At 35.6% G+C, this 14,063-nt stretch overlaps 1 protein-coding gene and 2 long non-coding RNA genes across 3 annotated transcripts in view; 1 reads left to right on the top strand and 2 right to left on the bottom strand.

Moving 5' to 3' along the window:
• Window positions 1-594: 594 nt before the first annotated feature.
• LOC127505872 (uncharacterized) lies at window positions 595-2,015 on the bottom strand. The gene is made up of 2 exons (XR_007927831.1): window positions 1,247-2,015; window positions 595-1,131 (listed from the first exon to the last, which is right to left on the bottom strand). It is a non-coding gene; the product is annotated as an uncharacterized LOC127505872 (long non-coding RNA).
• A 1,177-nt stretch (window positions 2,016-3,192) lies between these two features.
• nrbp2b (nuclear receptor binding protein 2b) overlaps window positions 3,193-14,063 on the bottom strand; it is a 34,071-nt gene continuing 23,200 nt past the window's right edge. The window contains 6 exon segments of the mRNA XM_051881780.1: window positions 3,193-3,445; window positions 3,591-3,700; window positions 4,729-4,842; window positions 7,111-7,266; window positions 9,013-9,258; window positions 9,485-14,008. Of these exon segments, the coding sequence (XP_051737740.1) occupies window positions 13,925-14,008 (84 nt within the window). The 3' untranslated portion in view covers window positions 3,193-3,445; window positions 3,591-3,700; window positions 4,729-4,842; ... (1 more) ...; window positions 9,013-9,258; window positions 9,485-13,924.
• Window positions 4,849-7,266, top strand: LOC127505871 (uncharacterized). Its single transcript, XR_007927830.1, has 2 exons — window positions 4,849-6,944; window positions 7,018-7,266. It is a non-coding gene; the product is annotated as an uncharacterized LOC127505871 (long non-coding RNA).

Raw genomic sequence — 14,063 nt, 5'->3', positions numbered from 1 at the left:
ATTCCAGAGAGCTGTGTAACAAACATATTAGAAATCTGAGACATCTTAATATTAAAATTATATTATTAAGGTAATGTCAGACAAACATCTAGTATAAAATCTTCATATATAACACTTTGAGGATGAATAAGGGAAGTGTGCTGCAGGCAATCAGGATTTACACTTGCCATAAAGGAGAGGTGAGGAGCGAGGTTTTATGTGGCCTGTGTACAGTATCCTGCCTTATCTCCACCTCTCAAACTGCTCTCTCAGGATTCTGATGACAGTAAAGCAGCTCTTCTGTACGAATTGAAGTGCCTTAATGCCTGCGCTGGCATTTTAAAACCATTTCAAGGAGCCTGTGAATTTGCCTTCACGCGGGTTGAGACATTGCGACGGCAGATTTGGCCACAGCTAAAGCTGACATTAATGCAGAATGGTGCACATTATTTGAATGTTTGTTTCAGACATTATGCATAAGGTCTAAGGTAAATGCTTTTAGATGTGTTCATTGATTTTGCACTCTGGGAACATTTAAGGCTTTCAAATCTACACAGTTCTGTTGTTTTGTCTCCAGGAAGCTTCTTAAATGAGTTTGAGAACATAATAAACAGGTGAAATTTCATTTTCTTTTTATTTCCAAGAATAATATTATTGTCTACCAGCTATTTTAGTATGTGCCATTTGAAGAAATAGAAGAAATAAACAAAAGACACCATTCCAGCTGAAGTAGCCTAAAGCTCCAGACAAGCAGCTCTGAATTAAACATCAAATTATGCATGACAATGTAATTTTTGAAATGACATGTATGAAAAAATGTTAAATAGGAAAGGAAGGAAAAGCAATTGTCGCTATCACAGTTCATCACTGTTGCCTGAAAGGAGATTTGTTTGTAACTGGAAGAGAACATCCAGTAACTTTAACTGATCTTGTTGTACCTGTACAATGAATATTGAAATGACGTTCAGCCCAAAGGCTGTTTTGCTTGGAAAATTAAATTATTACATGCTGGCCAATGTAGCCTGAAGCTGTGGCAGTTTAGATTGCTCTAGATCAGTGGCTCTCAACCTTTATAACTCCAAGGTCTCTCTTTGTCAAAGTCGATTTTCGAAGGCCGCCTGTACAGACTCTGATTTTCCTCTTGTACTTCTGCTGAAATTATAACAAAAGGTGCTTGTTTTGAAGTGCTTTATTAAGAGAATCTAAGGCTCAATACAATCAAATAATTATCTATTAATATTTCAAGGAAAGAAAACAAAATAGATACCCAATAAAGCTGTGATGCAGCAGCTCTCCAGATGCAGAATTTCTTACAGTAGATATTCTTCATAACGTTCTGCTCACTCTTCTCAGTTAGCCTATAATGTTTTAAAATACAGGAAACAAAACGAAGAGTATAATATACAGGGAAAATGTGTGTGAATATATGTTTAAACACACACACATATACGCACATATACAGACATATATATATATATATGTGTGTGTGTGTGTCCAGAAATCATTCTAATATGTCAATGTTGAAAGTTGTGTTGTGTATATAACATTTCTTATACAAAAATCTTATAATGTACTTATTCAATTATGTACCTATTCTTATTATTTTGTATTGTATATATCGATAATGATATTGATAGTTTTAAGACATTTTACATCACTCTTGGAAGTTTACTGAGGCCACCTAGTGGTAATACAGGCAATAAGAGAAGTTAGAAAACAACTGAACTTGTAGGAGGTAAAAAAAAAGAAAAACTAGAACTTGGAGAAACATGCAAAAACGAGTGTAGTCAGCCTGATTTTTTTTTTTACACTATGAAATATATTAAAATATTTTGCTTTGCCATTTTACTTTCAATATTGCTTGATGGAAGGATTCTTTACTAGAGTTAAAGGATTAGTTCGCTTTCCAATTAAAATTTCATGATAATTTACTCACCCCCATGTCATCCAAGATATTTATGTATTTCTTTCTTCAGTCGAAAAGAAATGAAGGTTTTTGAGGAAAACATTCCAGGATTATTCTCCTTATAATGGACTTTAATGGTCTCCAAACGGTTTATAGTTTCAGTGCAGCTTCAAGGGGCTTTAAACGATACCAGACGAGGAATAAAGGTCTTATCTAGCGAAACGATCGGTCATTTTCTAAAAATTTTTAAATGTATGCGCTTTATATAAACAAATGATCGCCTTCAAGTGGTTCCGCCAAAACCGCACTACCGTATTCTTCAAAAAGCTACGATGTATGTCCTCCACCTTCCCTATTCAACTTACGGAACTAACGCGGCGCCAGTTCCGTTTTTTCCGTAAGTTGAATAGGGAAGGTGTAGGACATTTAGCGTAAGCTTTTTGAAGAATACGGTGCGCTTTTGGCGGAACCACTCGAAGGCGATCATTTGTTTATATAAAGCGCAAACATTTAATTTTTTTTTTTAGAAAATGACCGATCGTTTCGCTAGATAAGACCCTTATTCCTCGTCTAGTATCGTTTAAAGCCCTTTGAAGCTGCACTGAAACTGTAATTTTGACCTTCAACCGTTTGGAGACCATTGAAGTCCACTATATGGAGAAAAGTCCTGGAATGTTTTCCTCAAAAACCTTCATTACTTTTCGACTGAAGAAAGAAGGACATGGACATCTTAGATGACTTGGGAGTGAGTAAATTATCAGGAAATTTTAATTTAAAAGTGGACTAATCCTTTAAGAAGAAAAGTGGGTGAAAGCGGAGAAACGTTTTGGAGCAGTTTTGTGTCTGTCTGATTGCATACTAATTAAGTGACAAAGAAAATCAAGCAAACAGAAGACAGAAAAGACTAAAATCCCAAAGACAAATACATCCATTAAGACCACAAATAAGAACATCAGTAAAAACACACACAAATGTTTCCATCACAGAATGATGTCAAGGGTGTGGTTGCCATGGAGACGGAAGCTGTGGAATTCTGTATTCTACAGCCCTCTAGTGGCAGTACATGAGTTGGATCCTTCATGGGTGAATCCAGTGTTGGGTGTAATGCATTACATTACAGTAATTTAATTACTGTTCCCTTGAAAAAGTGAAGTAATGGATTACTCTTAATTCTTCTGTAATTTAATTACAGTTACTTCTGGTGTAATTGCATTAAATACTGTATATAGAACAATTCTATTTAAAACAATAGTGGATTAAAGGAGTGTTACAGTTCGGTTGCAAGCAGAGAGGATGCAGAATCGGACTTCAGCAATGATGGGTTTATTTAGCAAGGGAACAGAACAACCAAACATAAAGCAAACAAAGGAGTGCTGGGAAGTGAGTCCATATAAAGGGAGTGCAGATGATCAAGAGCAGGTGCAGGTAATCCGTGATGATGGGGAGTTGACGAGGAAGTGAGTGCAGGTGTGGAACAGGGAGGATGATGGGAGATGGAGTCCTGGGACAGACGGGAACTGTGACAAGGAGCGGTTTCATGTCTATCCTTGTATTGTTCCACTGGTCGAGGTTGATATAGGATTCAGAAAGTAATAGTAATATGTAATGCAATACTTTTGAGAGAGAGAGTAATTAGTACAGTAATGTAATTACACTGTTGAAGAAGTAATGAGTAGCTTGTAATTAATTTTTTAGAGTAACTTACCTAACACTGGTGAATCCCAGCAAAAATGATGTGAACGTGTTTTGTGAGTCTTAATTCACAACACCATTACATGTCATTGATTGCTACTGGGGCATGTTGTCACAATGAACCTGGCATTTTTAAACACAAACAATTGACAAAAAAAAAATAATAATAATAAATTATACAATGGCAGTCAAAAGTTTGAAATAAGATTTTTAATGTTTATAAAAGAAGTCTCTTCTGCTCACCAAGGCTGCATTTATTTGATCAAAAATACAGAAATATTGTGAAATATTATTACATTTTTAAATAACTATTTCCTATTTGAATATATTTTAAAATGTAATTTATTTCTGTGATTCAAAGCTGAATTTTCAGAATCATTACTCCAGTCTTCAGTGTCACATGATCCTTAATAATCATTCTAATATGCTGATTTGCTGCTCAATTATTAACTATTATTGGTGCTCAGTTATTGATAATAGTTCTTATTATTATCAATGTTGAAAACAATTTTTGCTCCTTAATATTTTTGTGAAAACGGTGATACATTTTTTCCAGGATTCTCTGATTAATAGAAAGTTCAAAAGAACAGCATTTATTAAATAGAAATCTTTTGTAACATTACAAATGTCTTTACTGTCACTTTTGATCAATTTTATGCATCCTTGTTTAAGTATTAATGTTAAAATAAATATTTTTGTTTAAAGTATTACTTGCTTTCCTTTTCTTTTTCTTTTTTTTTTTTCCTCGAAAGAGGAAAAATCATGTGACACTGAAGACTGGAGCAATGATGCTGAAAATTCAGTTTTGCATCACAGGAATAAATTATATTTTAAAACATTCAAATAGAAAAAACAGTTAAATTGTAATAAAATTTCACAATATTACTGTTTTACTGTGTTTTTCAACAAATAAATACAGCCTTAAAGTAAAAAATGAATAAAAACATATAACTATCATAACTGTTTCAGTCCAAAGCATTTTAACCAATGAACCTGTTAGTGTAAAAATGAGAAGTGAAAGTCATATTTGCATGAGCAGGGTGGAGTGATTCTGTTACTCCCAGAATAGAACAACACCGGTGCCAGATGTTCACTGCCCCAAAGGGAGCTCGATTTTAGATTCATAAATAAATGAGGCATGCGACTCCTACCTGTCATAGGGGACTCAGATATGGCTTCATTCCCAGGAGAGAGCAGGACCTACTGGGAAGCATCAGGATTGCCTGGCTTCATGTGAGCCCATCATGTGTAAACGCCCATTCACACTATGGATAATAAGTATAACGATAAAGATATAGTTCTAAAATATAAGAGTCCACACCACAACTATACGATAAAGGCACAAAGGAAAAATATTGTTGGAATCACTTTCAGAATGATTTTTTTTCCAGCTGATGAAGGATAAAAATATTGACAGCCAATCAGAACTTTTTTGAAAAAATTGTTATGCAAACCTCCAACCTGTGTGGATATAAAATATAATAAATATTAATAACCTGAAGGATATGAGAAGGAGCATAATTAAAATGTAAAAATATATATAATAATAAATTATTAAATGATAATAAAATATTTAATACAATTATTAAATACTAAAATATATTATTATTAATATTAATTATTATATATTGTATTAATAATAATAAATAACTTAAAACGTAAAAAATAGTTCATAAGTAACATTTTTTAGTTGCAGGGGGTTGTTTGTTCAGAGCTTTTGTGGACATGAGCTATATAAAATATTTTCTTAAGTTTAAGTAAAAAAATATTTTTCTAAAGTAGACCTTATAAATACATGGAATATAGATCATTTTGATTTGTATCATTTTATTTTATTCTTCTTTTTTTTTTGTAATTCAAAAACAGACACTGCAAAATCTGTAATTTAAAGGAACAACATGAGAGCACAAAATATTTTTGTCAGATTATAATATGCTTTCCCTTAAAGGAGTAAAATATGATATTTCTGAAGAATTTAATATATATATATATATATATATATATATTTTATTGTTTTAAAAAATACAAATAATTATCATCAGTGGACAAGAAATGTACCCTAAATTGCAGAATTATATTTAGTAGTTTAACATTAAGTTAAATATATGGTAAATAGTTCAACAGATGCTCATCTGTAACTTAATATTGTAACTCAATAACATAAATAATTGTGATCAATTAATTAAATAATGTTAATACATTTTTTTTCTCATATATATTAATAGTATAGGCTATTAAAACAGTGGCATCTATTCAAAATATCTTTAGTATTAAAATACTTTGTCAGCATTTCATTATAATTAAACATTTATTTTTTAGGTACCTACACGTTAATTGTTCTTATTTATTTATTTTGTCAGAACCTAAAAATGTGCTTCATGTGGTAGCATCTAAATCAACTCATTTTCCACAATTCAGAAATATTTAATCAACCTGATTACAAAACACAGACTAAAATTTAACATTACTTTAATCTGACATACAAATATTTATTAATGTGCACCGACTAAGCTGTTTACATGACACCGTTTTCAACTAAATACGGAAAACTTTTTATGCGTTTCGGCCGTTCATTTACACGACAATGGTTTTGAAAACGGGTTCAAAGTGCACGCTTTTGAAACGCGAAAACGCGAATCAGTGAAAACGGTGACGTCATGCACATACGTATTACATGTTTAGTCTGTCCACCTTATTTTTTAACGTGTTTTCTATGAATGTGATTTATTATCCGCTATAAGGAAATAACGAGAAGAATATCAAAGTGCAGTAAACTGTGAAAATAAGGTGGCTAGGCATGCGTGAGGCGAGTGCGCTGTAAAAGAATGCGTATGCGCAGGCGCGTAGTCTTGCTTTACAAAGTGGCATCGCCAACTACTTGTCCGGCATGCGTAATACAGCATTTTTAGTCATTTTCGCGGATCCGTGTGAACGGGGATAGTTTTGATAACGTTGTCATCTGTACAAAGAAAAAAAAATCAGTTTTTAGTACATCGTTGTCGTGTAGATGTACCCTAAATCTAAACTAAATAAAGTAAATTAGGTAGGTGACTAACACCAACAAAATAGTCAGACAAGGTAGCTCCTCTTTACACATGAAATTTACTTTTTCTCTTGCACGTGACCTTTGCGAGACACTAAACTTTACACTGAACTTTATCCACATGGAAATGCATCCACACCACCCAATGTAAGCAAAGTATTTACACTGACAAGATCATTTGCATTGACAGATCTACGTCTCAGTGCTTTACTTGTCTTTATAACCTTGTCAGTTTAGTGTTTAATGTACTCTTAATGACAGTACAGCAGACAACAACTATGTTTGTCATCATTTCCATCTGCATGTTGATCATTGGTGTTCAAGGTAGGTCAAATAAAGAATGTTTTATATATTTAGACATATGCTGAAGAGATTTCTAACCATTAATCTTTTACAGGCTCAAATGGACAAGTGACAGTTACTCAAACTCCTCAAGTCCAAACCTCTCAACATGATGAAACGGTCAAAATAAACTGCAAAACCGACTCACCTGTTGCTGACTGTAGTCTCTGGAGGAACTGTGTGTCCTGGTACCAGCACAAACCTGGACATGCTCCCAAACTCCTCATTTATTTCATACGCGAACGTCACACAAATGTCCCATCTAGATTCAGCGGCAATGGCGCTCACACTGACTTCAATCTGACTATCAGTGGAGTCCAGAAAGAAGACGAAGGACAATATTACTGTATGACCCGACACAAGATTAACAACAAGTATGTGTACACACAGTGATAAAGAGTCGTACAAAAACCTCCCTCAGTCTGTTTCACGCCGATACACACCGCAGGTGCTGATGGGGAGGAAGTGAATCTGCACAATAACACGCTGACTACAGTACTATTATAGTACAATTTACAGTTTGTTTTAGACATTTATTTATTCAATGTGCTAGTGAAGCTGAGATCAGATCTAGATTATCTTCGTTAGTGAATCTCATTCAAATTACAGATCATTGAGAGATGGTACACTGAAAAAAAGAATTGTTGGTTTAACTTAAAAAAGTAAGTTACCTGGTTGCCTTAAATTTGAGTTCACTTTAAAATTAAAAATTTGAGTTAATACAATGAAGGCGATTGGTTTAATCAACAGAAACTCAAAATATTATGTTATCTGCACCACATTAATTATTTAAGTTGATTTGACAAAAGAAACAAATGTGATAAATCATGAAAATAATTTTTTACAGTGTAGTATATGTTTTGAGTGCTATTATGATTTTTAATACTTTTTGACTGAGCTGTTCCTCAACTGTATAAATGAAAATAGTTTTTTTAATCTCTTCATTCACACTTACATCTTTTAAATACTAAAAATAGACTTACTTTCCGAAGAAATAAACACCATTACGCACAACACCATTTTTACTTATTTAAAACAAATAAAACAAAATCTATTTAACAGTCATGCTAAATACTGACTTGCTTGCCTTATAAAATATTATATATTACATAAAATATTCTTACATTAAAATTGTACATACATACTACAATAATTATTAGTATCACTGTAAAAAAGTAGATTACTAAACAGCAACAACAATTAATAAAACTACATATTATATTTTCTCATTTGTCATTTTGTCATATATTCTTATAAATCCATGTTTTATAAAATATGTTTTTTAAATGTGACCCATGTTTGACTGCATGATCAAACTATGACATTTAAATTCGTTGTATACTAACAGAAAACTGTTACACATGAAATTAGATAAATTTATAATGCTTGTATGATACAACTTGAATTACTTGTTTAATTTTATATAGAAATACTAAAGAAGCTATTTTTATATATATATATATTTTTTTTTTTAGGTCAATACTGTTGCACTAGTTATGGAAGCTTGTTTCCGCCACTGAATAAAAAACTAAAAATGTAATTGCGACTTTTTCTCTTGCAATTCTGACCCTTTTTTTGTATTTTTGTAAGATATAAACTATAAAAATATATTTTTCTCGCAATTGTGAGTTTATATCTCACAATTCTGAGGGAAAAAAAATCATTTAACAACATAATTTGCATTGTCATTTCAGTGGAGCAGTATATAATCCTGTGACTTTAACCTCTTAACCATTACCTGCTTTACTCATAAAACAACAACAAAAATGGCACTTTTCATTTTTCTCATCATCCTTCTGTGGTCACCGACTTTAGGTAACTTTCATCTCTCTTAATAGATTAACTCCACTTTTCCTTGTTATATTTTTATATTTTGTACATTTTGAACGTCTTAATAACTGTATTATCGTTAACAGTTTCCAGTGAAGTGCAAGCGACTCAAACCCCTTCAGAGAAGACTCTTCAACCAGGACAGTCATTTACAATCATGTGTCAAACCAGTCTTGATGTTGGTAAATGGTGTAATAGTAAATATTGTCTCAGCTGGTACCTCAAGAAATCGGGAGAAGCTCCTAAACCCCTCATCTATGGAGGAGATGTCCGATATTCCTCTACCCCATCTCGATTTAGTGGAAGGGGATCCGGTAAAAATTTCCAGCTGACCATCAGTGGAGTCCAAGCTGAAGATACAGGAGATTATTATTGCTTCGGTGACTTAGGTGGTTATAGATACACACAGTGATAAAGAGCCGTACAAAAACCTTCTTCAAGAAACTGCGGGGATCAACTGCAGGTGCTGCGAGACAGGAAGTGAAACCGGACAATAACACACAGTGGGGAAGCAGAAGGTTTAGAGAAATCACATTTCAGTGGATTAGATTAGGAGATAAAAAGACAAAAAAACAAACTTTTGAAAACTTTTTATCTAACAGTACCAAGAAAAAAGAATAGTGCTGAAAAAGTCACTGACTCAAAAAAAAAAAAAAAAAAGGGTGGAGGCAATTTGAGTATAGTGAACTCACTGTCATGTTCAAGAAACCAGTTTGAGATGATTTGAGCTTTGTGACATGCTGCATTATCCTGCTGGAAGTATCCATCAGAAGATGTGTACACTGTGCTCATTAAGGGATGGATGGTCAGCAACAATACTCAGGTAGACCGTGGTGTTTAAACGATGCTCGATTGATACTAAGGGGCACAAAGTGTGCCAAGAAAACATCCCTCACACCATTACACCACCAGCAGACTGAACTGTTGATAAGAGGCAAGAAGGATCTATGCTTTCAGGTTGTTTACACCAAATCCTGACCCTACCATCTGAATGACGCAGCTGAAATCAGACTCATCAGACGTTTTTCCAATCTTGTATTGTCTAATTTTGGTGAGCCCATGTGAATTGTAGCCTCAGTTTCCAGGAGTGGACGGTGCTGCTGTAGCTCATCTGCTCTAAGGACGTGTTGTGTGTTCAGAGATGCTCTTCTGCAGACCTTGGTGTTTATTTGAGTTGCTGTTGCCTTTCTATCAGCTCAAACCAGTCTGGTCATTCTCCTCTGACCTCTGTCATCAACAAGGCATTTTCACCCACAGAAGTGCCACTCACTGGATATTTTCTCTTCTTCAAACCATTCTCTGTAAACCCTAGAGATGGTTGTGCGTGAAACGCCCAGTAGATCAGCAGTTTCTGAAACACTCAGACCAGCACGTCTGGCATCAACAACCATGCCACATTCAAAGTCACTTAAATCACCTTTCTTCTTAATTCTGATGCTCAGTTTGAAGTCATCTTGACCATGGTTGCATCCGAAAACTTTAAAATGCTGCCATTCCAAGGTAGGAAGGCATCGAGGCACGTCCAAATCCAATGTTAGCTTCACTTCCTGTCTCCTGAAATACCTTCATCTGATCGATTTTTGAAGGCGGGATAGATGTATCCTTCGCTGCATTTGATATCCCACAATCCTCTGCTTTCCATTCTGTGACAGTTGATCTAGAAAAAGAAAGATGGCGTCGGAAAGTTACGGTTTCTGGTCAGTTTGTGTAAATGTAGCGTACATTTTTGACCTTTTTCCACTTCTGATGTAAATTCTAGCAAGAAATTAATATTATGTTAATTAAATATTTGCAGAGAAGCAGAGTATTAGGGGCCGTTCACACAGAACGCGTCTTTGCGTCTAAAAACGCGAGACGCGCTTTTGAGGCGTGATGCAATAACGACAATAACGGAAATAATAGAAATAGGCAAACAGCAGAATTGATAGAAACGAGTTTTGACATGGAAAAAAAGAAAATAAGATAATAATGAGCGCCTCCTCCGCCATGTTTCCGTCAAATAAAACAGTTGTCATGCCAACTTGCTACTGTAAACAGAAGCTCGCAACGCTTGCCCCGCCTCCGAGTTCTTCTGATTGGTCCACTGTTTTGGAACTGACATTGATGAGCGGCGCTGCGTGCAAAAGTTGAAATTCTTTTAACTTGACACGGCGTCTTAAAAACGCGGCGCTCATGTGCGAGGCGCTGCAAAAGACGCGAGACGCGAGCGTAACGGTCATGCACGTCCATCAAGCGCGTTTACATAGAAAAACAATGGGAAAGTAGCGCATTGGAACAGAAAAACGCGTTCTGTGTGAACGGCCCCTTAATTATTAGGCATATTTTTATGAGAACATAAAGCAGGCTACATTTGTAGTTATAAAGGTTCACATCACAGGTCAAGACCATTGAGAAAATCAATCAATCAGTCATTAATTTCATAGTCTTTATTCAGTTAAGTAAATGCTCATGACAAAGAACTTCTCATAGTTTTTCCCACAGAAATGTACATCTTGATGCATTCCACAAAAGTCATCACCAAAACCATGTAGTCTGACAGTTGGTTAGCTGGTTGACTAACCAGGATCCATCAGGTTTCTTACATGTGTGATTCTGTATAAAATGTGTGTTTTTTTAATTATTTTCAATTGTTATTAGACAACAACAAGGTCTATATATAAGGCAATACATTCCTGTATATGCTCCTTGCAAAACAGTCCAACTGCATATTAAGACATTCTCGTGATAGCTGACAGGGCAATGTGTAGACTGCAGAGAGAATAAACAATCATATTCATTTGATTGGCATTAACCACATGAGTTAAAGCAGTACATTTGGATACATAGCATTTTGAGAAAACTGACAAAACTAAAAAAATTACAGGTAACTCCACAGAAAATACACCCTAGCTGACCCTTCAGAACAATGATGCCATATTAATGCTGTTTATTATTTTCTCAGGAGGACAGTAACATCATCTATGCAAGTAAGTCAATGTAAATGCTTCCAGCTATGCTTAAAAACATGTTCAAACGTAATTCATAGTGCAACACAAACAAACATTGCATTCTTATAGCGTTGTCACTATGTGTAGCAGGCGTTTATGGCAGACTAATGCTGCCTTCACGTGATCTCCGAAATTATCGTAAATACGAGTTTCCTAGGTAAAAATTGCACATGAACGTCCTCCCATTTCGATGAGCTCGTAATCATGAGTTCAGAAGTGGGAATTATCACATTTCCGATAGTACGTGAAGGCAGAATATCAGTTTGAAGAGAATATTGTTAAGCAAGTTAGTTAAACGTTTGATTTTTATAGCTAGCTTCCTGAATAACAACAAATCATGGTTTAATGGCATAGATAGCGTAAGGGGCCGTTCACATATCGCGTCTGTTACGTGCTCAAATTCATTATTTCAAAAGAAACGCGCTCATAATGGAAGCGACGCGCATGCGGTGCGTTTTCCAGGCGCATCGAGATGAAAAATTCTCAACTTTTCAGAATGCTGCAAGCGCACCGCAGGTCATGTGACAAGAACCAACCGATCAGCTTCGGCCTTTCCATGACAAAACATCGAAAGTTCAGCCGAACAGCTGATCATAGCTGTACAGCGTGGTTTTTATATCTCATCTCCATAAATATATCTAGTAGTAAAGCTAATGCAAGGGCTAGAAATCAATTTATCCTTTGCTGAAACTTCCTCGTCCTCATGGAGAGCGCGATTCATGTTTGCATAGCAACGACAGACGCCACGGGAGCGCAAGCGCTTTGGAAAGAAGGAGAAAGCGGCGCGGCTGCGCTTTCCACGCGTTTTTAGACGCGATATGTGAACGGCCCCTAACTCTCACACCCTCGAGTACTAATGTAAGGTTTGTTAATAATACCACAGTAATGCAAGAACGCACGATAAGTATGTACAACGGGACCAACACTCTTATGGCAATTCGTAACTATTTTACGTTTTGACGAATTGGTGGTTAATTCGTATGAATATGTTTGAGCTTATTTGTACCATCCATTGTAATGGCAGGTTGTAGAGAAGCTACAAGAGGGATAGTTATAGTTATAAATATGGATATTTTTCTCACAAAAATACATTGCTTCGCTTCAGAAGGCCTTTATTAACCTCCTGGAACCGTATGGATTACTTTTACGATGGATGTATGCACTTTTTTGGGGCTTCAAAATCTCAGCTACTATTCACTCACATTATAAAGCTTGGAAGAGCCAGGATATTTTTTTAATACAACTCCGATTGTGTTTGACTGAAAGAAGAAAGTCATATAAAAAGATTCACTTTTAAACAACCACTAAGATACAAACATTACTGAACAAGAACTAAGGAGAATGCTAACTGGAAGAACAGAAACAGGTGTGGGATAATTAGCTAATGAACAAGCAGTAAAAATATCAAGGAAATCAAGCATCAAAAACAGGAACAGAACACAGAGAAAATGAAACCAAAACAGGCTACACATGCCATCCGTTTATACCCCAATAACGGTTAGGTTAGGGGTGGACAATCTGGCTTACTTCTTCTAAAAATTGTACGTTTCAGTACTTATCACATTGTACGAAATCACCACCGCTTTTTCATGACATCATGTTGAACCACACTGTGCACTTCCAATGTGTTGGCATCCGCACTAGCGTACCTGCGTAGAGTATGTTTTTCCGTAGAATCATGTTTAAGCTGCAAAATGAATTAGATTGGCAATTTTGAACATTAATAATTTTTTTTTTCTAAAGGGATTTTTTTTTATAATCATCTATTGAGCTCTCCACAGCAGACACCTCCTACACCACACGCCGTTCTCTTCAAGAGAGGCAGAATTGCCCTTAAGCCACCCATGGGATTGTGGGAAGGACGGTTCCTACAGTGACACCTGGAAGTGCTGGACGGAGACTCAGGGAGGTAAGCACAATCATCTTAGATGGGCATTTCTGGTGCCCCCCTAACCTGGTCAATCACATCTTATCATAGAAACCAATATGCCATGCTCTGCCATCGACCACAGTCTCAATTTCAACTATCCATACTAACTGACAAACTGGATCATTCGCTGTCCTTCTCCAATCTATTGGCGGGCCTCCCTCTCAGGTTCCACTGGCATGTAAATGTCTGTCACCATGGCAACAGAGCATTGTCATTCATATCGTTGTTATGGCACTAGCGGACCCACGGTGTCGGTTCAAAGCGTCCTCCAAGAACGCCACTATCCTGTCACCATCCTCCTGTGGAAATTGATGGCAAAATGTGGGCTTAGGACAAGAAGTTATACAAGAAGTG

Source organism: Ctenopharyngodon idella, chromosome 23, assembly GCF_019924925.1.
Source record: "Ctenopharyngodon idella isolate HZGC_01 chromosome 23, HZGC01, whole genome shotgun sequence".
NCBI classification, from domain to species: Eukaryota; Metazoa; Chordata; class Actinopteri; order Cypriniformes; family Xenocyprididae; genus Ctenopharyngodon; species Ctenopharyngodon idella.
Note: the sequence above shows the minus strand (reverse complement) of the source record. Positions and strands in the feature narration are given on the sequence as shown.